Here is a 24,995-nt window from a genome sequence, read left to right on the forward strand (position 1 = left end):
CATTGTCGCGGGTGACTTCAATCACTCCAACTTAAAGACTGTACTGCCCAAATTCCACCGAAATGTCTCATGCCCCACCAGAGGAGACAGGACATTGGACCAAGTATACACCAGCATGGCTGATGCGTACAAAGCTGTTCCCCTCCCCCACCTAGGTCAATCAGACCACCTCTCATTGTTCCTACTGCCCAAGTACTCAGCACTCATCAAACGAGTGAAACCTACAGTGAGGACAGTCAAGGTCTGGCCAGAGGGAGCTGACTCAGCGCTCCAGCAGCGTTTTGGAAACACTGACTGGGGTGTGTTTGCCACTCAGGCCACCCATGACTTCCACACGGACATTGATTCATATGCCTCATCTGTTTTGGACTCCATCAATTCCAACATCAGCAGTGTCACCACACTCAAGCGGATCACCACTTTCCCTAATCAGAAGCCATGGATGAACAGTGAGGTCCGACTCCTGCTGAAGGCACGCGGCATTGCCTTCAGATCAGGGGATGCTCGGGCCTATAGCTCATCCAGGGCTAATCTGCAGAGGGGCATCAAAAAGGCCAAGCACAACCACAAGCTGAGGATAGAGGATCACTTCAGAAACAACTCTGACCCCCGACGCATGTGGCAGGGCATCCAGGCCATCACAGACTACAAAACAACTAACACCTCACCCCTCTCCGTTGACGCCTCCCTCCCTGATGAGCTGAACCACTTCTTCGGCCGCTTTGACAGGGACAACAAGGAGGTGGCCATCAAGGCTGTGCTCCCTGCGGATCACCAGCCCCTCACTCTATCTCCCACCGACGTGTGTGCGGCACTGAGCAGGACTAACGCACGCAAGGCTGCTGGTCCTGATGGGATTCCCGGACGCGTCCTCAGGGCCTGCGCTGTGCAGCTGACTAAGGTTTGGACTGACATATTCAACCTGTCCCTAGCCCAAGCAGCTGTCCCCGCGTGCTTCAAAACCACCTCCATCGTGCCGGTGCCAAAACACTCCACTGCAACGAGCTTAAATGACTTCCGACCAGTGGCACTCACGCCCATCATCATGAAGTGCTTCGAGAGGCTGGTCTTAGCTCAACTCAAGACCTGCCTACCACCCACACTGGACCCCTTTCAATTCGCCTACCGGCAGAGCAGGAGTACAGAGGATGCCATTTCAACGGCACTTCACTCCGCCCTGTCCCACCTCGACAAGACTAACTCTTATGTGAGAATGCTGTTTATTGACTTCAGCTCAGCATTCAACACCATCATCCCCTCCAAACTGATCTCCAAACTCAGGCAACTGGGCATCAACCCCTCCCTCTGCAACTGGATTCTAGACTTCCTGACCAACAGGCCGCAGTCTGTTAGGCTTCACAACCACACCTCCTCAACCCTCATCCTGAACACCGGCGTTCCACAAGGCTGTGTGCTGAGCCCCCTCCTTTACTCCCTCTTCACCTACGACTGCACACCTGTACATGGCTCAAACACCATTGTTAAGTTTGCAGACGACACAACGGTGATCGGTCTCATCAGCAACAACGATGAGTCGGCCTACAGGGAGGAGGTCCAGCACCTAACAGTGTGGTGCAACGACAATAACCTGGCTCTCAACACCAAGAAGACCAAAGAACTCATTGTGGACTTCAGGAAGTCTAAAGCTGGCGCACACACCCCCATCCTCATCAACGAGACTGAGGTGGAGCGAGTCACCAGCTTCAAGTTTCTGGGTGTCAATGGTATGGCAACTGCTCGGCATCGGACCGGAAAGCACTGCAGAGGGTGGTGAAAACTGCCCAACGCATCACCGGTTCCTCACTCCCCTCCATCGAGGCTGTCCAGGGCAAACGATGCTTGCGTAAGGCACGCAGCATCGTCAAGGACATTTCTCACCCCAACCATAGACTTTTCACCCCACTCCCCTCCGGGAGGCGCTACAGGTCTCTCCGCACCCGAACCAGTAGGTTCAGAGGCAGCTTCTTCCCTGCGGCTGTCACCCTACTGAACTTGAACACTGCACCGACCTGACAACCTACTACCCCTGCAACCCCCACCCCCCCCCCCCCCCCCCGGACATTGCACTATTGCACTATTACTCCCCTCCCCTGCTCTTACTCAATACCACTGCTCTTCTGTACATACCTGTCCATACTGTTCATACTGCACATAATGCACATATCCTTATATTTTCTTTAATACTACTGCACATACTGTACATACCTGTTTATACTGTTTATACGGCATTCCATATTTATATTTATTCTGCTATCTACCTCATGCTACTGTTAATACATATATATACTGCTAGACTGCATTACCCACACAGCTCATATGCTGCTACACTGTTCATACTGTAACTATTTATTCTGCTATAATGCTACTGTTACTCATATACTGCTATACTGCACTGCTATATTATACTGCACTACTACTGATCATATATTGCACTACCTGTAAATACTGTTCATTGCACTTTCTGCTATTTTGCACTTCTGGTTAGACGCTAACTGCATTTCGTTGTCTCTGTACTTGTACTCTGCACAATGACAATAAAGTTGAATCTAATCTAATCTAATCTAATCTAATCTAATCCTGCTCATCATGTGTCATTAATGGTAAATAAAGGGTATAGAGCAAGAGTTTTGGGACCAATGATGAGAACCGCATTAAAAAGTAATTGGAAAGAAACAAGATTCAAGATTCAAGATTCAAGATTTCTTTATTTGTCACGTGCATACAAGTATACAGTGAAATGCAAAAGTGACAGTGCCACAGAGTAGTGCAACAACACAATAAGTTTTAAAATACAATAAAATAAAAATAGAAGTACTAAAAAATATACAGTATGGACAGTATAAACAATATGAACAGTATAGCCAGTAAGCAATATAAATAGCAGATGGATGATTATGTGTGTGCATATGTGTTAGAATGACAGTGCATGTGTGAGTGACTTGAGGGGGGCACTGGTGGGGTCATCGTTGACAATTCTGATGGCATGGGGGAAGAAACTCAGTCTTAGCCTCTCTGTTTTTGCTGCATGACAGCGGAGGCGTTTTCCTGACGGCAGCGGCTGGAACAGTCCATGTTTCGGGTGGTGAGGGTCCTTCATAATCCTGTATGCTCTGGTCCTACACCTCCTGGTGTACAGGACATGGAGAGGGGGGGTTGGAGCTCCCATGGTCTTTTCTGCCAGGCGTACCACCCTTTGCAGAGTTCGCCTGTCCTGGGCCGTGCTGTTACCGTACCAGACGGTGATGTTGCCAGCCAGGATGCTCTCCACAGCTCCAGAGTAGAAGGACTGAAGGATCCTCCGGGAGACTCTGAATTTCCTCAGTTGCCTGAGATGGAACAGGCGCTGCCTTGCCTTTCCCACCAGAGAACTGATGTGGGTAGTCCAGGTCAGGTCTTCTGAGATGTGGACTCCCAGGTATTTAAAACTGCTCACCCTGTCCACAGCAGTCCCTCCGATGTCCAGCGGTGTGTAGGCCCTTAGTTGTTGTGCTCTCCCGAAGTCCACAATCAGCTCTTTTGTCTTGGAGACATTCAGGATGAGACTGTTCTCCTGACACCAGAGTGACAGGTCCGCCACCTCGTCCAGGTAGCCTTTCTCATTGTTATCTGAGATCAGCCCCACCACGACCGTGTCGTCCGCAAACTTGATGATGGAGTTTTCGCTGGACTTAGCCACACAGTCGTGGGTGTACAGGGAGTAGAGGAGGGGACTAAGGACACAGCCCTGGGGGGACCCTGTGCTCAGTGTGAGTGAGCTGGAGGTGTGTCTACCCACCCTGACCACCTGTGGCCTGGCCGTCAGAAAGTCCAGGATCCAGGCACACAGGGGAATGTTCAGTCCTAGACCAATCAAGTAGTCCATTGGTAAAACGTTCTGCAGGCAAGGAATTCATAAAAATAATATATACCACAGGAAGTAGCCATATTGGTTAAACGACAGGTTCAGATGAAAGAAAAGTCAGATAATCAATTAAATAGAACCAATAACGCAGCTAGAGGATATGATACGCATGCATCGGATTGCAGGGCCATTTGAGCAATCCATGTGGCTCCGAAGAGGGGCGAAGGTGGACTCTACAGGAGTGTGGAGATCATATGAGGGTACTATAGTAGCGCCTACTGGGCTACTGGGGATTTTGATCACTGGTGCGCATGGTTTTGACCATTGCGCAAGGGGGGAAGTTGTGAGAAAGATAAATATCCAAGGGTATTGGTCACCCTATGTACAGGCAATGGTAGAAAATGCATTTAAACTTATAAATTAATTAATTAAAAACATTTAAATTACAAATTTGGTAATGGACTATGGAGACATGATAAAAAAAGGTAATTGGGAAAAGATACATGCTTGTTGTTACAGATAGATTCAGCAGATGGGTAGAAGCAGGGAACAGGGGTTACATTTTTAACAAGAGAAGTAATACCCAGATTTGGAAGAACTAATGAGATTAGCTCAGATAACGGTGCAGAACTTATTCAGAAAACTGTGAAACAAGTCATACAGCAGTTAAGAATAAAGCAAAGATTGGGTTGTGTCTACCATTCACAATCACAAGGAATGGTAGAATGAATAAATGGTACCCTCAAAACAAAGCTGAATAAGATATGTGCCAGCGCAAAGCTTAATTGTGTAAATGCCTTGCCACTTGCATTAATGAATTATCGCATGCAGACTAACAGAAACACGCATTTAACACCGCATGAAATGCTTACGGGTCGACCCATGCCAGTGCTAACAATACAAGGACCTTACAAAGGACCACCGCTTGAACAACGCCAGATAGAATTGAAACAATATATGAATTGATTAAATACACAAAGTTATATGTTCACAGGAAAAAGACAAGCAGCTGGAGCCGGAGACACCCCTGCCCAACTCCAGGAGACCAGGTGTACATCAAAGTCTTCAGAAGGAAGTGGAACGAGCCAAGGAGAGAGGGACCGTACAAGGTAGTGAGAGCCACCCCCACTCCAATACAAGTTCGAGGGAGCCTAACCTGGTACCACTTGAACCACGGCACCAGGGTCCCGAGGCAAGAACTCAGGCAAACCAGAGAAGAAGACGAAGGAATGGGTGAGATCGTACAGGAGCACAGAAGAAATGAGGGCACAGACTTTGGGAAATTAGATTGGTTTGACAACATCCTAGGATCATGGGGAGGAATGTTGGCGAAAATGGGAATAATGGTTGTGATAGTGATTGCAGCGTTAGGACTGTTATTTTGTTGTATAATGCCTGTTTTGAGATCCTTTTTTATACAGAGCACAATTAAGCAGATGAGTGTAACCAGAGAGATAGCTCCGATGGCACTCAACAGAATGAGAGGACAACAAGACCTATATCCTGTTCTCGACTGGGGAGGCAGCAGTGAGTCTTCTGCCCCCTCATCCGATGATGATGAGATCGTCTAGACTCCCAGCCAGGACTAGCAAGCGCTAACAGCTACACCTACTTGGGAGGAACATGGCTCAATCATCAAGGAAGACGAAACCCTGGCCATACAAGGACTATATTCCCTTTGGGAATATTGACAATTTGAATGGACATTGATGTGTTTTAAGGTGTTATGTGTAACAATTATTGTGTGTAGTACTGATAGAATGACCATGTTGAATGTATGCATAGAGGCACAATGGAATGGCCATGGTTCAGAGACAGGGAATGGTCCCCTGTGTTGGACATAAAGTCCCATTATTGGTTGATGTGTTGTTTTACTTTTTATTAACAATTTGTGTAGTCATTTAAATGTAGTTAAGTTGTTGCTCATGGGGACGGGTGCTCATTTGCAGACCTGTAAAGTGGTTGCTCAATGATGATTGGATAAGGTGAGAACCGTGAGGGAATTTTCCCAAATATAAGGATGGGTTTTTCGCCCCCACCTGTAAAGGAGGCGTGTCCCCAGGAGCTAATAGAATGTCATACTGTTGATGCCATACGGGTTATGTTTACTTCTGTGAGTTGCCTATGTATGTTGTCTTGAAATCACTTGTATGTTTTATTAGTGTATCATTAATATAGGATGTGGGACTATTAAGTCCCAAAGGGGGGAATATATAGTAAATTTAAAGACAAATACTAGCCTTGGTAATCCCACACCTAGGGGAAAAGGTCACAAGGACACCAGATGGTCCTGGAACATCTCAGAGGGGTGAGATCAGATAAGTGGGGGTTGACTAGAGGGTATGAACACAATGGAGTACAATAGATCAAAGCTGCAGAAACAGGATAGATGAGTAATAAACACAGTTGTAAACAGCCAGGACAGATGGCTTTTGTAAACAGCCTAGGTCAATTGACCTCTCCACAGACTGACCAACGCCACGTCAGGTGGGAGTAGCCCCTGGATGACGAAATGTAGTTCTTAAATATCATTGGTGTAAGTAGACAGGAATTTGAATGAAGGGCGTTGACCTGTGTGATGTTTATAAAAGGACAGGTAACGAAAGTGGAAGGGGTTCAACTTTGCAAACCTGACCCGGCTTCTTTCTCTGTGAATAAAGTCTCTGAATGAATCAACAGCTCTGGTTAACGGTATGTTATTTCAAAATACCATTACTTAAATTCTACTACAATAGGAGGGGAAACCAGGCCGTGACGAGATGTAGGAATTGATTAGATTAGATTAGATTAGATTCAACTTTATTGTCATTGTACAGAGTACAAGTACAGAGACAACGAAATGCAGTGCAATATATGAGCAGTAAGTAGTGCAGTATAGTATAATATAAGTAGTGCAGTGTAAGCAGTATATGAGTAAGCAGTAGCATTATAAGCAGAATAAATAGGTTGCAGTATGAACAGTGTAGCAGCATATGAGCTGTGTAGGTAATGCAGTCTAGCAGTATATACAGTGGGGGAAATAATTATTTGATCCCCTGCTGATTTTGTTAGTTTGCCCGATTACAAAGAAATGAGCGGTCTATAATTTTTATGGTACTTTTATTTTAACAAATAGACACAGAATATCAAAAAAAAAAGTCCAGAAAAACATATTATATAAAGTTATAAATTAATTTGCATTTGATCGAAGGAAATAAGTATTTGATCCCCAAGCAAAACATGACTTAGTACTTGGTGGAGAAACCCTTGTTGGCAAGCACAGAAGTCAGACGTTTCTTGTAGTTGGTCACCAGGTTTGCACACATCTCAGGAGGGATTTTGGTCCACTCCTCTTTACAGATCCTCTCCAAATCCTGAAGGTTTCAAGGCTTTTGCTTGGCAACTCGAAGCTTCAGCACCCTCCACAAATTTTCTATAGGATTAAGGTCTGGAGACTAGCTAGGCCACTCCATGACCTTAGTGTGCTTCTTCTTGAGCCACTCCTTTGTTGCCTTGGCCGTATGTTTTGGGTCATTGTCATGCTGGAAGACACATCCACGACCCATCCTCAGTGAGGGAAGGAGGTTCTCGTCCAAGATCTTACGGTACATGGCCCCGTCCATTGGCCCCTCAATGCAGTGAAGTCGTCCTGTACCCTTAGCAGAGAAACAACCCCAAAGCATAATGTTTCCACCTCCGTGTTTGACGGTGGGGATGGTGTTCTTGGGATTGTAGCATTCAGCATTTCTCTCCCTCCAAACACAAAGAGTTGAATTTATGCCAAAGAGTCTCATCTGACCACATCACCTTCTCCCAAGCCTTCTCTGAATCATTTAGGTGTTCATTGGCAAACTTCAGATGGGCCTGTACATGTGCCTTCTTGAGCAGGGGAACCTTGCGGGCACTGCAGGATTTCAATCCGTTACGGTGTAGTGTGTTACCAATGGTTTTCTTGGTGACTGTGGTCCCAGCTGCCTTGAGATCATTACCAAGCTCCTCCCGTGTAGTTCTGGGCTGATCCCTCACCCTTCTCATGATCATCCACGAGGCAAGATCTTGCATGGAGCTCCAGACCGAGGGCGATTGATGGTTATTTGGTATTTCTTCCATTTTCTAATAATTGCACCAACAGTTGTCTCCTTCTCACCAAGCTTCTTGCTGATGGTCTTGTAGCCCATTCCAGCCTTGTGAAGGTCTACAACTCTTACCCTGATGTCCTTTGAATGTTCTTTGGTCTTGCCCATGGTGGTGGAGAGGTTGGAATGGAAGAGATTGATTCTATTGACAGGTGTCTTTTATACCCATAACAAGCAGAGATTAGGAGTACTTTTCCTAAAGTGACAGGACTAATCTGTGTGCCTCATGGGCATATAACCGGTCTGTATGAGCCAGAATTCTTGCTGGTTTGTCGGGGATCAAATACTTATTTCCTTCGATCAAATGCAAATTAATTTATAACTTTATATAATGTGTTTTTTCTGGACTTCTTTGTTGATATTCTGTCTCTATTTGTTCAACTAAAAGTTCCATAAAAACTATAGACCGCTCATTTCTTTGTAATCGGGCAAACTAACAAAATCAGCAGGGGATCAAATAATTATTTCCCCCACTGTATGTATTAACAGTAACATAAGGTAGATAGCAGAATAAATATAAATATGGAATGCCGTATGAACAGTATAAACAGGTATGTACAGTATGTACAGATATGTGCAGTGTATTAACAGTAGTATTAAAGAAAATATAGGGATATGTGCATTATGAACAGTATAGACAGATTATGAACAGTATAGACAGATATGTACAGAAGAGCAGTGGTATTGAGTAAGAGCAGTGGCACAGTAATAGTGCAATTGTCCGGGTGGGGTGGGGGGTGGGGGGTGCAGGGGTGCAGGGGGGGGGGGTGCAGGGGCTGTAGGGGTTGGTAGGTTGTCACCTAGGTGCAGTGTTCGAGTTCAGTAGGGTGACAGCCGCAGGGAAGAAGCTACCTCTGAACCTGCTGGTTCGGGTGCGGAGAGACCTGTAGCACCTCCCGGAGGGGAGTGGGGTGAACAGTCTATGGTTGGGGTGAGAAATGTCCTTGACGATGCTGCGTGCCTTACGCAAGCATCGTTTGCCCTGGACAGCCTCAATGGAGGGGAGTGAGGAACCGGTGATGCGTTGGGCAGTTTTCACCACCCTCTGCAGTGCTTTCCGGTCAGATGCCGAGCAGTTGCCATACCATACTGTGACACAGTTGGTAAGGATGCTCTCGATGGTGCAGCGGTAGAAGTTCACCAGGATCTGAGGAGACAGGTGGACCTTCTTTAGTCTCCTCAGGAAGAAGAGACGCTGGTGAGCCTTCTTGATCAGGGTAGAGGTGTTGAGGGTCCAGGAGAGATCCTCAGAGATGTGGACACCCAGGAACTTGAAGCTGGTGACTCGCTCCACCTCAGTCCCGTTGATGAGGATGGGGGTGTGTGTGCCAGCTTTTGATTTCCTGAAGTCCACAATGAGCTCTTTGGTCTTCCTGGTGTTGAGAGCCAGGTTGTTGTCATTGCACCACATTGTTAGGTGCTGGACCTCCTCCCTGTTGGCCGGCTCATCGTTGTTGCTGATGAGACCAATCACCGTTGTGTCGTCTGCAAACTTGACAATGGTGTTTGAGCCATGTACAGGTGTGCAGTCGTAGGTGAAGAGGGAGTAGAGGAGGGGGCTCAGCACACAGCCTTGTGGAACGCCGGTGTTCAGGGTGAGGTCAAGAATTGAATGTTATTGGTGGATGCAGCTGGGAAGTATGAATGATTTGCATAGGAGGGAGGTAACCTATTTGAAACTATAAAGCGGTTGACTGAAAGAACAACGTGGTCGCCTTTGCAAATGTGAACGACTTTTATTACTTGTGAATAAAAGTCTCTGGATAAACCATCAGCTCTAGTCTCTGGCATTTTATTTCAAAGTATTTTTTGACTTGAAATTCCACCACAGTTCACCTATGCCATTGAATATGGTTGTGTTTGATCACAGGGTGGCACTTTGGCTTATAGCAGCCATGTTGTTTTAGCTAATCTAATGAAACATTTTGCATGAAAATACCTTTGTCTTGATGTAGATCATGTATACCATATTTCCTGCAAAGCAGCTTTGGAGAAGAAGATGTTTAAATGATGCTACAACATTGAAAACACAGCAGAATACATCCTGAGCATTTCTCAGACTTTTCAAAATGATAGGAAATGCTAACAGAACTCTATATCGGTCAATCGAAAACACATGCAACACAGGTGCCATGCAAAATATGCTGTGCGATATTGTGCCATAGGTTAGACCCCAGCAATATTTTTTTTTTTTTTTTTTCTACACTAATCACTGTATTAGATATATGTTTTATGGTTGGGAAATTATCAATCAAATGTATTGGTATAGCGCTTTTTACAAGACAATTGTGCTTTACACCAAGAACAATACTAAACAATATAAACAATAAATACAATACCCCAAAACCCCAACAAGCAAGACAGCAAAAAACTCCCCAGAGGGGAGAAAAACCTTGAGAGGAGCCAGACTCCAAGGTGGCCCAAACTGATACATTAAACAGTAGGAGAGAATCACCATAAAGCAGGTGGCCTGAGGCCCCCCGACACATCTAAGGGACATCTGAATTACATGTAAAGGACACGGCCAGCACCCACTTACACTGGGTCCACTCCGCCACGGGCCGGCCCACCAGGGGGACATCAGGGGAGTAGGGGGGTATGTAATGGATAATACCCAAACCTGTTGAGGTTTTCTTAGTCATTTTCATTGGTTTCCCATTGAAATGTTGCATATCTCTTGTTTAGTTGACTTGGCCAAATGTCTTATATTATTGGTCATGTTTGAAATGTAAGACATTGCAGTCAGTACACCAGATTGCTATATCATGTTCAAGTGTTTGTTGGAAATGTTAAACACCCTTCCAGGCATCATAAAGATATAGTGCACTGTGCAGCCAGACTGCAATACAGTTGACCTCAAACACCACCATTGATTCCTTGAGAGTAGAATGTTTTTGCTTATCATGTGACCTGACCAGGAAAAAGTCCTGGCCCTTCTTTGGAGCAATGTCAGTGTGAAAAGCATATGTAGGCTAAACTCAGCCAGTGCCTTATTAAATGTTATACCTGCCTTATTAAGACATTTGTAACTGTTTACATTTGTAATCATTCAATATTGTAATGCAATAGGTGTTTCAACTGAAATAATGCTATCTGGGTGTCTTTTAAAATGAATACAATTTGAATAAATCTTGAATAGTCTGTAATGTGTTGTTTTCTTGGAAATAATTCACTACCAGAAAGGAAACTGCACCAACACACATTGGAATTTAAGATTTTATTAAATCATTAATTGGTCACCACAGCCCTTCATGACTGTGGCATATGCATTTATAATACATATGGGCTTTTCCAAAATAATTATGATAATTGTGCATTGCTGCCATCTACCGTTTACAGAGACACAACAAATGCTGAACACAACATCTACCGCAAGTACTTTAGGTGCACGCAAAGTAAGAATATATAGTTTGGAAGCTACATTTGCTTGAATCTCAGTCACTCTAACATTACAATGGACTTTTGTCTGCTTAATTCATTATTCACATCACATCTCAATCTCGTCTATTGTCATCATAGGTTGAAAGCGCAAGGCAGTGAATAAATGCATGAAATAAAAATGGCGCATTCGCACATGTCATTGTTGAGGAATAGGGGTGTTTATTTTGAAACAAATCACTGAATAAAGGTGACGCTTCGCTAAATGTGAAACCACTTGTATTCAGAACTGACATAATTATAGTCAAAACACATGTTTTATCAGTAATATTGTTTAATTAACTGTGTACAAATTGAACTCACGAACTTCACGTTGGTGCATTCCAGCAGAAGGTCAGAGTTCATAAGTGCCGCAGTGTGTTTTCTGGTTTTAAATTTGGTGAGAAGAGAGTCATCGGTTTTTTTTTTTAATAGAAAAAAAAAAAAAGGACAGTGAAGAGAATGGCCTCTGGTAAGATTTGATGTGAGCTAAGAGTGTGTGCGGGAGATATATTAAATAGTTATTACGTTTGTGTTTTAAAGTAAAATGTGTTAAATAAAACGCTGTATGAAGAGGGTCTATTAGCCAGTTGGCTGGCAAGCTAACTAGCTATCTCAAACGAGCGAGCTTTCAGTCGCGATGGGAGAACATGTACAAATAAGTAAGCAGTTATTTGTTGGGGGGGTTGGTTTCTTTTTCTTAAAAAAGAAACATAGGATGTCCGTTAAATCAGCTTTAAGCCTCTAGACTCGCTCGACCATTTGCTTTTGTGTAGTGTCTCTTATGTTGGATGAGACTAAGAATTGACCGCCATTTCTGTAGACCAGCGTGGTCCCGTTAATGTTTGCAGAGATGTTAGCTTATATTTAGCTGAGTTCCCAGCAAATTTCTGAGGCCTGTGTTAGCTACTTCCGCCATGTAACCAAGGATAGTATGACTGAATATCCTTTCTTGTAGCGTAGATAACCCTTTATAATAGGTTTCATGTTCTATTTTATTGCACAGCAAAAAATCTTATAGTAGGTAGTTGATTAATGTGTAGTACATTTAGTCTTAAATTACTGGTTGCGTATAACTCGCTAGCTTTATTCTAACTTTCGTTTACAGATTCGGGCTACGGTCAGCCTGGCGCACAAAGGTAAGCCACGACGAACGAGGCATTGCCGGTTTCATCACATTTTGAAATTCATCTAACATGTTAGTAACAGGGTGTAAACCCTTGGTCCCTTACTCAATGATGCAGTTAGTGATTATCCATTAACAAAAAATGCTTAAAATTATAAATGTCATATACGGCCGTAACGTGACGTATCGAATGTGTTTGTTTGTGTATTAACTGAAATGATCCTTCCTGACCACAGCTATGGCTCTTATGGTGCTCCTCCCCCTCAGCAGAGTGTACAGGTAAGTGTGGTTTCATTTGTTAAAATCGAATCGAATTTTCAATGCTCTTACACCAGGCATGTCCAAAGTCCGGTCAGATTTCACACGGCCCGCAGCTTCGGTTTTATAATGTATTCTTTATGGCCCGCTAGGACTGTCAAACAGAATAAATAAATCCTAAAAGGTTCAAAATACAATTTCGCCTTTCACCGCATGGTGAACTCTAACTATATGGCTCTGTGACCTTGCTGTGAACACTTCTCGCTAGTTTCTGCCATGGCGCCAGTAAATAAAAAGAGGAAAGTTGACAGTGAGAGCCGACGCTTCCAGGAGAGATGGGAATTACAATATGTTTTCACTGAAAATCGGAGCAATTGTGTTTGTCTAATTTGTCAAGAGACTGTTACCATGTTTAAGGAATTCAATGTAAAGAGACACTACCAGACAAAACATGCTAACGCATACGACAAGCTAACAAGGATTTAGCGCGCTGAAAAAGTGAAACAACTCCAAGCTGCTTTGGCCTCACAACAGCGACCCTTCACGCGGGCCTGTGAGTCAAATGAAAACGTCACCAAAGCAAGCTACGAAGTGGCCATGTTAATAGCCAAATATGGCAAACCTTTCACAGAGGGTACGTTTATCAAAGACTGTGTCATGAAAATGGTGGAGAACATTTGCCCTGAGAAGAAGCAAGAATTTGCTAATGTTTGCCTGGCTCGTAACACTGTGGCACGGAGAATAGAGGACATATCATCAGATATTCAGAGACAATTGGGGGACAGGGGAGTGACTTTTGATTATTTCTCATTAGCCTGCGATAAAAGCACAGATGCATCTGACACTGCGCAGCTACTGATTTTTGAGAGGAGTTGACGATGACATGAACATAACAGAGGAGCTGCTTGACCTCCAAAGCCTAAAAGGCCAAACAAGAGGAACGGATTCATTCGTTTCTGTTTGTACAGCTGTTGACGATATGAAACTACCATGGAGTAAAGTTAGTGGGATTATTACCGATGGTGCGCCTGCCATGGTTGGTGAACGATGTGAATTGTCCACATTGATCTGCAACAAAGTCAGCGAAGAAGGAGGTAACGCTATTGTACTCCACTGTATAATTCACCAGCAGGCTCTCTGCGCAAAACATCTCAAATTTGATCATGTTATGAAACCCGTGGTAAAGGCAATCAATTCTATTCGCTCTAAAGCCATATACATATACATATTTGTGTGAGCAGACGTTCTCTGTCATGAACTTAAACAAGAACTGCTTGAGGTCAAGACTAAGTGACTTCCACCTACGTGACATTTTACACATCTCAACCACTGCCCTCAAACCAGACCTGGCCTGTGTACTGAAATCCAGATCTCATTGTCACCCTTCTCATAAGTTACCTGTTTCTTGGTCAATCTGAAATTCTGAGTGTTTTGAATGGTAACATCTGCCACTATAAACAGTGAAAAGCCAAAAGCACAGTTATAAATATATACACTTGGACTTATAGTGCCATAAGTCCAAGTGCATATATTTATAACTGTATTAAACTTTTGAATAGGTTTGCCTGCTGGTGTTATGTACCTGTAGATGTGACACAAAATATTACTTTCTGAATGATCTTGTGAAAGACGAGAGCAAGAGTCATATGTTTTAAACTTAAATGTGAACAGACATTACTCATAATAAGTCATGTTTAAAATGAACATGAGGTTAAGATTTTTATCAACTAAATGGAAATTTAAGGTGTTCCATACAGTTTGTTCTGCTATCTGACTCCAGATGTGAAAGAAAGGCAGCATTTTTTTTTTTTTTTTTTTTTAGATTTGTTCAAGCCTGAGTGGCTTACATTTGGTTCCATTGCAATAAAAAAAAATGATAATTGTGACAATGAAAATAAAATTGTTATAGAAGAGTGCATTTGTATGTAACTTTTATTGTTAAAAAAAAATGTCAGAAGGGACCATTGGCCCCCGGGCATCTTCACATTATCAAATCTGGCCCTCTTTAAAAAAAAGTTTGGACACCCCTGTCTTACACAATTACATTTTTTTTGCAGAGCTATGGTCAAGGAAATGGTGATGGCTCATATGGTGGACAGAATTACAGTGGCTATGGACAGCTGGGTATGATCTGCATGCAGTGATGTAAAAGGAGTTAAAAGTTGTGATTTCTAATGGGAGAGTTCACCTAAACAATTTAATTTCTTAATCTATCACACATTTGTTGACCAGCAGTGACACCATCTGCAAAATGCCTGTCATTTCATTTGCCACAGTAGCCGGCGTATCTTCGGCTTGCTGTTTTACATGGATTTGCACATTTCGGATACAGTTTGAATAAATTGTCATATCAATCTAACTAAATTTGCGAAAATAATGATGTCAGGCTTATGAAAAAGGTATTGAGAATCCATGTAAAACTGCTAGCAGAAGCTATGCTAACACAAGACTGCTATGCCAAATGGAATGACAGGCGCTGTGCAGATGAAGCCACTACTGGTCAACAGACAACATCTCAGGTATGTGATGGATTAAGAAATTATGTTTTGGGTGAACTATCCCTATACAGTGGAACCTCGAGATACGAATTTAATCCGTTCCGAGACTTCCTTCGTAAGTCAAAACATTCGTATCTCAAATAAACAATAAAAAAAAAGGGTTTGTGTGCAGGCGGCTGCCAGTTCTCACGCGCGGCTGCCACTTCTCGCGAAAAAAAAAAAAAAAGGATTCGTATCTCAAATTTTCATTCGTATCTCAGCACAAATTCTACGAAATTTTCATTCGTAACTCAAAACATTCGTATATTGGGGCATTCGTATCTCGAGGTTCCACTGTACTATAATCCTTCTCTTTTCCAGCTGAGGGTTATGGCCAGACAACACAGGAAAGTTATGGCCAGCAGAGCTACAACAGCTATGGGCAGCAGGGCTCTGACTCCTTGTCTGGGTAAGATCACTTCTACTCAACAAATCGAGTACACCACTGCCTTGATGTAACTTGTGGCTGTTGGGGTCCATCAAATATGAGTTGGCGAGGTGCGCAACATTTCAAAAATATTGTGTTAGTCATAATTAAGTTTAGCTCAGGCATTGAGTGAGTTGTTCTATACAATATTTGATTATTACAAAGAATGGCAAAGACTGTTTATTGGCCATGCAATCAATTCTCCTCAATTGTTGGAATGTGGTAATTTTTGCACCCCCCCCCCCCCCCCCCCCCGGAGCAGTTAGGTGTTAAGTGCCTTGCTCAAGGGCACAACGGCAGTGGTAGGCACCTGGATATGATGCCAGTAACCCTCCAGTCACCAGCTCACATCCGGCTCCCTCCTGGAGCGGGGATTGAACCAGCAATCTTCTGATTGCTGGCCGGCCTCTCTAACCTCCAGATTACCTGCCGCCCCAGATGCTATAACTTAGCCCTTCTACCCTCTAGCATAACCAGGAGACCACCAGGTAGTGGGGGGTACAGAAACATGATCTTCTAAATATCAATTTAATACTTGTAAATGCTCAATTTTAAGTGTTGGAACATGGTATCGCTAAAACCTGGATATTATCCTCTTCAGCAGAGGCCTTTCTTTCTAAAAATGTATTTGAGTGCATATGACTGACTTATGCGAGGCAAGCCAAACATTGAAAATCATTATTCATCAATTTAAATGGTCGACTCAAGTCGAATAATGGCCTAGACGTAACTTTGTTAATGCGAGTGAGCTGTTGCATGCTTTCATGCAGCTGGATTGCGGTCACTTTGTTAGCTCATTTTCCACTGGCGCTCGCCTGAACAACAATAATGATAATATTTGCTCTTTTTAATATCAGATTTAAAATGGTGAAAGGCCCACTAAAGTGAAAATCACTAGTATTTTGGTTTGAATTTACGTTTCACCAGATCTAGCCATTAAATGCTATGTTTTGTTTGTAAGCAAGACCTGCTCTAACACTCCAATAGGATGCTTGCTCTTGGTAGTACAACTCAATCAAATAAACTAATAATATCATTTGTTAGGTACAGATAACAGCCAAGACTAGATGAAACTGGCCATTTACAAAGTTGTGATACAATGCAGCGAGACTTAAGAATACAGTGGAAAGAAAATGATGTAGCTAAAGTGATCTTGTTGTTCGAGCTAGCACAGTGTTGTATTTTGAAAGCTAGAAAAACAACCTTAACATAAAGGTTACTAACTTGCGTAAGTAGAGTTCTGAACAATTTTACGAAGCTATAGCTCCAAAGTAACTCAAATGTAATAGCATTCAACTACAAACAGATATGCTGCCACAAGACGAACTGTAAATTAAAAAATGTGCGTCATGCCCAGTCAGTCCTGTCAGTCTGCTATCTTAATAAATTGTGGTTAGCAAAAAAGCTACTTCCATATTTTTAACCTTTTTAATTGTAGACTATTAAAGTAACCTAACATTTACACAGTAATCGTTTGATATGGAAAGCAGACACTTTGGTGGGCCTTCCCAGATTTGGGAGCCGTTTCCACTATCGCGTTCAGAGTCTGGAAATTTTATTAAGTCAGGTGTGCTAATGATTATGGACTTTTGTCTCCAAGTCTAATCTCATTGCGAATGTTGCCTTTTAGTCACGTCTGCGATTTGTCAATGTCATTCATGTTAGTGTCAACTCTGTTCTCAAACAAGGTATGGTGACAAGTCGTCGGCATCATACAGTCAGCAGGGATCCTATTGTGAACCAGGATCTTATGTACAATCTCCTGGAGGCTATGGAAAAAGGATTGAAGGTTGGAAAATGTGTACATTTTTATTTAATACATTGCAAGATTTGTATAGCAACATTCAGTGCATCTTCAACCACAAAAGTCTGTGGCTAGTTTCAAAGTCATGTTACTAAGAAATCGCTGATGAAAAATTAGAAAATTATTGACATTAGTTTCAGTTTTTATTGACTTGTCCTGCTTCCTTGAGGTTGAAGCTCAGACCTAAAAAGTTTCTGATCGTCAATAGTTTGCTTCTCCCTTCTTGCCCCAAGTCCTCAATCACCCTGGGTGGTGGAAACACAATGTACAAAAAAACTTCACCATTGCTTACTCCCAAAGAAAGACTGGAGTTGGGACCCAGTCTCCTGTGGAAAAGCACCAAGTATTGTTTGTCTGGAGAATGGACAATATTACCATCTCTGTATGTTTCTGTGCCCTAGGTGAAGGCAGTCAGGGCAAGAGGTATGGTGGAGATGATGGGGGCTCAGACAGGTCTGAAGGGTATAGAGGCCGAGGGCGTGGCGGATACGACCGTGGGGGATATGATCGGGGCGGAAGAGGCAGCCCTCTGTCTGGTATGGGGTAAGTCCCAGAGTGTGACTGCCCTCAAGGTACTTCTACACATAACATGCCAGGTAGATGTTCCAATGTATTGCATGATAACCAATCACCATTGCCTCATCCACATATGGACTAATGGCTTGCCCACCCTGCTCTCGACCCCCTATCCCCACCTTGGATGTGCTGTTTCACCTTTAGGTTTCATATGCATGCAAAATTATAACTTATGAAATGGTTATGAATGTGAAGCGCTAAGGTTTTGTGTGACAGATGACTTCCCTGGGTTATCGGCTACTGATGTGGTTTTCTCAGTGATGCAAGGAGTGAAGTATACACTTTTATTGCATTCACTTTTGAGGATTTCACTTCATCCAAGGGGCAGAATTCGGGTCCCTTTATATTTGTAAGGCATTTTTCTTGAAGTAGCTGTTTCAGTGTAGAGATGTAGCTTCTTAGAGTTTGCCCCCAAGATGTCATTCATTTGAGATGGTGGATTCATCTTATCCTTGGCTGTGATTATTGAAATTAGTTAATGTCTTGTAACTGGAAGCTTTAAGCAACCACTGGTTTTGACTAATGAATGACATGTAGCCCTGTCACACTCAATTGCATTTTATTTGATTGTCCCTGATAAGTTATTGACATCAAAGGTATGTTTGAATGTGAACACTTAAGCACGTATCGAACATGACCTTCATCAATGTTCAATCCATTTGATTTGTTTTGTGCTATTATGCCTGCTGGCTGTACAGGTTGCTAATGGCTAATTCAATTACTTATTAGTAGTGTCTGTGCTCAGTTAAGTTTTCTAGACAATCACATTAAGGGCTAAAGGTAATCTTTGGCTGTCTTGTTGCTTTGAGAACCACCTTATGAACAGCTTTAACAATGTCCTAGAGTGATCCGTTTCTGGGAAGTACCCTGATTCAAACTTGCACTCGAGCAACATTTGAGCTGCTTTACATCAACATGTTTCATTCAAGTGTTGTATATTTGGCATGGCAACATTTGTATTGTGATAACATGCATCTACATTTTATACTACAGGTTTCAGAGTGAATGAAATAGAACTTGGACCTCAGCTAATGGAGCTCTCATAAGCACTCAATGGACGAACACTAGATTTGTTGAGTGCTGCAGCCATTTATCAAAAAGTTGGCTTACCTACTATTCCTATCCAATCTGGTCATTTAACAATCAAAATTGGCTCGGAGCCTTTTCACTCATCAGCCCTGTCAAGTGGGAGTTCTTCCTAGTCTGTCCACTGATGTAAACTGTCAAACTAACTAATTCCCTCGTGAGACATTTCCACCATAGTCGCAGACAGGAGTGCATACTGATGGGGATGTAGGGGAGCTTTGAGCTCTGTTGGGACAAAGGAAAGCCATCATTTCTCCAATTTTTCCTCTGCAGAGGTGGTGACGGTGGTGGCTACAAAAATTACGGTGGTAAGTGACGAGCATCAGAACTGTCTCGGTGGGGGAGGAAAAATTTGACTAGCAAAAAAATAAACAAACAAACTGAATGCCACCATTTTCTTGTCCAAACCCAAGGGACTCCACCCATTGTTCTTAGGGGGTTTTCTTATAAATGCTCTTCAGATCTTTAGTGCTTGAACCCTGAATGTATAAATAATGGTATTGTTGCATGAGGACATGGTTGAATGTTAATGCCAGAGGATGAGAAGTGTGCCTGTGGCGAAGAAGGAAACTTGCTAGCTCAGACATTCTGCTCATGTTGCAAGGTGTTGGTACATAATGCAACTGTCTCAAAACACTGCAGCAGAACTTGTCTTCTCAAATTGTTTAATGTAGCATCATGCATCTTATTGATAGGAAGTTGATGGTGAATTCCTGTTTGTATGGAAGTTCATTGCAGTTGTTTTAAGTACAATTTCTCATGGTTCTCTCCCCATCCTTTCCTGTTTGCTGTGTTACAGGTCCTCGAGACTATGGCCAAAAGGATGAACCAGGTGCGCTGCACTTAACATCTTGTTGCAATGAAGTTTAACCAGTGTTTCCATCTCCCCAAAGTTTCTGTTAGATCCAGGTGATGCAGCTGCTGAGTTCTGCTTTCCTTTGTGTCATTAGCTGGTAGTGGTGGGGAGCAGGACAACTCCGACAACAACACCATCTTTGTCCAGGGGCTTGGGGAGGAGGTCACATCTGATGAAGTTGGCGACTACTTCAAACAGATTGGGATCATTAAGGTATGGCATGGGACTGCGTCTCCTGGTGTGCAGATGTGGCTCCCAAGATTCATGTGCCCCAGTGTGACACTACTCTACCTATCCTATAGTTGAACAAGAAGACTGGCCAGCCCATGATAAACCTGTACTCTGACAAGGCTACTGGAAGGCTGAAAGGAGAGGCCACTGTCTCCTTTGATGATCCACCTTCTGCTAAAGCAGCCATTGATTGGTTTGATGGTAAGGCCATAGAATTATACACATTTCACAAGTGTACAATTCTGTTCTCGTCATTGATGTCTTTTCATATGTAGGCAAGGAGTTCAATGGAAAACCCATCAAAGTGTCTTTTGCCACCCGAAGAGCCGAGTTTACACAGAGGGGTGGCGCCATCGGAGGAGGAAGAGGGGGGCGAGGAGGTGGTTTGTTCTGTTAACTTTTAGTGGTTGAGCTTTCAAATGTTGTAATCTTCCTATTGTTTTATAAATCTGAATTTGAAGAATTCCTTATTTCACCTTGCAATTTAGGTATTCAGATGTTCTAGACAAGAAACCCAAACTGCTGCCTAAAAAGATTAGTGGCGGAGTAATGGGGAGACTTTACAAGTTTACAACAAAATTTTGGCCTCCAAATCAAAGGTGTGAATCATTGTTCCAGTTCCCATAGATTAAGACAAGGGTGCTAATTGCTCAAACCCAGCCTCCTTAGTACAACTCTTATCTACCTGGCTACATGTCACTCACTTTAGCTTTAACTTCTTCTCCTTAGTCTTTTTTTTTTAAATCCAGTTATAAAAAATAAACAAAAGCCTCATCAAATCGGTACTCTGTATTGACTGATACTTAAAGTTCAGTACTCAGAATCGGTATCGGCAATGAAAAAGTGGGATCCCTGGTGTGTCCCTTGTTACTGTTCAGAAGATGAAACTCAATGTTTTCTGAATGTTTTAGACTGATACTGGGCATACACAACATGATTATGCCAAGTTTTTTGCCATCCCTGGTGAATTTTCATAACTGGGATGAAATCCTAAGAATGTAGGCTAGGATCGTGCCGCAGTTACTTGCATAGTGTGAGCAGGTCAACTACGCACCACTAATGGCTGTTCCGTTCTCCCAACCTGTCTGGCGTGCTGATTATTATTATTATTTTTTTTTTTTTTTTTTTTTCTTCTTCACATGCTATACATTTTGGTCATCGCTCGTGTAGTGATGGGGTCTACCAGGCGGTTTCCATAGGAATACAGCTATAGACAATAGAAATGCATGGCCAGCGGATAAACTGGTGACAACCAGAGGAACAGGTGAGTCAGCTATAGAAGCCACTTGCGCCGGTTGGGAAACCAGAGCCAGTCACCAGCAAATGAATGTAGGGTCTTGTGTGCTACACAAAATAACATGGCCTACAACAGAACACATTTTTTTACCGAATTATTCTAACACAGTCAAGTTAACCAGTAGATCCTCTCGATCCTCTACATTCAACCACTTATTTTTTTTAACCCCATCTTCCTCATCTTTCGTTACTGTAAAAACATTAACCACCTATCAGATCTTGATCACAGCATATACATCAATGCAATTGTGTAGTGTGAGAACACTCATAACAGCAAGATGCAAAGATTTTGGCATGGATTGCATAATGTGAGATTCTCTGGCAAGGTTTTAGAAATGTACAATAGCATAGTGTGTCTGAGGTCCTTTGTCTCTTGCACATTGACATTTTTTTGTGCACATGGTCTTATCTCAGGTTTCAGGGGTCGTGGATTTGGTGGTGGTGGACCTAACTTTGACATAAAGGGAGGAGACTGGCCTTGTCCTAACAGGTATGATGCTAAATACTGTACCTGAACAACCTGGCTGCACTTACAAATGTAATTGGCTTTAACATGTTTCACTCTCCCTTACAGTTCTTGTGGCAACATGAATTTTGCACGAAGATATGAATGCAACAAGTGCGGCACACTAAAACCAGGAGACAGTTCTGGAGGTGGTATGCGATGCTAGGTGTTATTACTGGCCTCTGTTGCAGTGATCAATAAGCCATGTTCTGCTTCTAATCAATTCAGTTGCGAGTGTTCCTTACTCTAGCAAGTATCTCGTCGAATACTAATGCTTGCCTGTTAATAATTTGCTGCACTCACTCATTGGTACAGTGGCCTAGTTGGCCTGATTATGTGGTATTGGTTGTTTCATGTTTGAAATGTAATAAACAGAACAGATTAATGTTCACATTGAGTGTTCCAGTGTAATGATGCTACTGTTTTTGTGTTTTTAGATCGTGGCAGCAGAGGTGGTGGCTACAGATGCCGTGGGGGATACCGTGGAAGTGACCGTGGTGGCTATGGAGGCAGTGGATATGGCGGAAGCTACAAGATGGGTGGAAGGTAAGTTGCATAGGTCTTCATTTACCTCCTATGGTCTTTACCAGCTGTGTCTGACCAGAAGAGGGCACACCTAATATGTGCAATTTAAAATATTGAATATGGCCAACTGTCTCCTAAATTTTCTCCGTAAGCTGATTGAAAACTAAAGCCTTCATAGTACAGCACCTTAAACGCTTAATTTCCCACCCAGAGGTGAGCATAGAGAAGACCGAAGAGACCGGCCATACTAAGGATTCACATGGACACCACTGGGGTGGGGGGGGGGGGGGTGTTGATCTACACTCTGATTTGCATACCTTTCATTGCCAATTCCCATGTACTGCTTCTGATCTGTCTGTTGGGAAGGGAAGGATGTGCATCAACTGTGAAAGGACTTTTGGGCTGATTGACAGTGTTGGTTGTGTAGGGGGAAGGCTAAAATGTCATTGGAGAAAAATAATAATTATAATAATTTCTCTCATTCTACTAGTTCCAGGCATTGTGGAGACTGTCATTGTTTTGTAAAATTTAAATGAACTGTTTCTTGGGTTTCTCTTTTTTCAAAATTATATTAAACTGTTCTGATCTTAAAGCCTGTTATCTTATTTTATTCTAACTACTAGTTGGATTCCACAGATTTAGTCACACTGTTCCTCTGTTTGCATCATGACAGCTGAAGAGAAGAAATGTTTTGATGTCTTCATATTTTGCTGCCCATGAGTTGTGGGCGGTACTATCCCTCTAACTTCAAGGCTCACTGTATTCTTTTACACGGATGAAGAGTAGAATAACCCTCTTTTGGAATAACGTATCGGCACAGGCGCTCATGGAATACGTAATGGGACAGTGAAGCAGTTTTTCTTCTGGCTCTACACTCCAAAAGTTTGGATTTGGAAACACTTTTTATGCATAGTCCCCCTATTGTAGGGTACCCAAAAGTAATGGGACAATTGGCTTGACAGGTGTTTCCGGTAAGTCCGGTGTGTTCTGTCAACAGCCATAAGAGAGCTGTCAGTGTAGTATTGATTCTAGGCTTTGGATTTGCCTTGGTGTTTTCTATTGTTTGGAGAGAAAAGGATCTGCCCAAGATTTTACAGCATACCACCTCATCTGTGAAACATGGTGCAGGGGGTGTTGTAAGACTTCATCTCACTTTTCACCTCACTTTTGTAATAGCCTAAACCTGTTATGTTCCGTATACCAAGTTGGTTAAATGTTAAGTACATACTAGATCTGCTGACGTACTTGGGAGGTCTGAATAACAAAGCATGTTAGCCAGTATGCTTTCCGTTCCCAGTGATCATTGCGATTTGCACACGAAGTAGATGATCTCCACATAACTATGGCGTGTAAAAATGTAAGTGAGAATATTATTTGTAAATTAGGTATTTGAAGCTAATTCTTCGAAATGATTTGTATGCACAATTTCAAAAATGATGTGTTACGCTATGTTTTTCAAAATAAATCGCGACTAACTTTTGGTAAAAACACTTGTGATCTCTCGCCTTGACGACTGCAACACACTCTTGGCCGGTCTCCCCGCCTCCACCATCAGGCCTCTGCAGCTCATCCAGAACGCTGCCGCCCGTCTGGTGTTAAATCTCCCCAAATTCTCCCATGTCACTCCCCTCCTCCGCAACCTTCACTGGCTCCCAGTAGCAGCTCGCATCAGATTCAAGACCCCAGTGCTCGCCTACCGGGCGGCAAAGGGAACAGCCCCTCCCTACTTGCAAGCAATGGTCAGCCCCCAAACCCCCCTGCCCGATCACTCCGCTCTTCCACCTCGGCTGGCCGCCATGGCACCGCCGCCTCTATGTGGATGCAGTGGCCGCGCTTCCCACTGCTGTCATGACTGCAGTCACTACCAATCTTCCGCCCTAGATTGAAGACCAATCTCTTCAGGCTACATCTTAACGGTCTCTCCTAAAGACCTCTTCACCCCCACTACCCCCCTGTACAAGTTTCTCTACTGTTAAATTTTCCTTCTAGAAAAAAATTCTTCTTCTAGCATTGTGACTGCCTATGGCCCGAGCATTGATGACTGTCTTATGATGACTGATGGATAGATGATTCACTTACTTAAACAAATGTATTTGTTGTAAGTCGCTTTGGATAAAGGCGTCTGCTAAATGCCATAAATGTAGATGTAAACTAACTTAAGCTAGCTAGCTATCTAGCAAACGGTTAAAGTAGGTTAACGAGCCAAGGGTAATCAGAGTTAACGTTGGAAGTAGCTTACGGAATCCATATTAGGAACTTCCTCTTCGACACGACGTGTAAAATCGCTTTGCATTAGGGGTACAGTAAACTGGAGAATTACCTCGTCTCAGACATTTGCCGATTTCAGGCAGCATTCCGAAAGCTGGCCATCGGGGACAAAAAGAGTGCAACGCGA

The 24,995-nt window shown here is 43.0% G+C and overlaps 1 protein-coding gene across 3 annotated transcripts; it reads left to right on the plus strand.

Annotated features, from left to right (window-relative positions):
• Positions 1-11,749: 11,749 nt before the first annotated feature.
• Positions 11,750-23,192, plus strand: LOC310824212 (TATA-binding protein-associated factor 2N-like). 3 transcript variants are annotated; one of them, XM_083697029.1, is made up of 16 exons: positions 11,750-11,845; positions 12,482-12,512; positions 12,736-12,778; positions 14,815-14,881; positions 15,616-15,703; positions 17,410-17,510; positions 17,927-18,068; positions 19,461-19,495; positions 19,987-20,019; positions 20,138-20,256; positions 20,346-20,475; positions 20,550-20,654; positions 21,985-22,060; positions 22,145-22,227; positions 22,513-22,621; positions 22,812-23,192. In XM_083697029.1, exons 1-16 carry the CDS (start codon positions 11,836-11,838, stop codon positions 22,849-22,851), a joined length of 1,212 nt encoding a protein of 403 aa, XP_083553155.1. In that variant the 5' UTR covers positions 11,750-11,835; the 3' UTR covers positions 22,852-23,192. The 3 variants fall into 3 exon arrangements, with proteins under 3 accessions (XP_083553155.1, XP_083553156.1, XP_083553157.1); XM_083697030.1 differs by having other exon boundaries at positions 22,145-22,224; XM_083697031.1 differs by lacking the exon at positions 19,461-19,495.
• The last annotated feature ends 1,803 nt before the right edge of the window (positions 23,193-24,995 follow it).

The sequence above is a fragment of the Argentina silus genome (genome assembly GCF_951799395.1).
Source record: "Argentina silus genome assembly, chromosome: Y".
NCBI classification, from domain to species: Eukaryota; Metazoa; Chordata; class Actinopteri; order Argentiniformes; family Argentinidae; genus Argentina; species Argentina silus.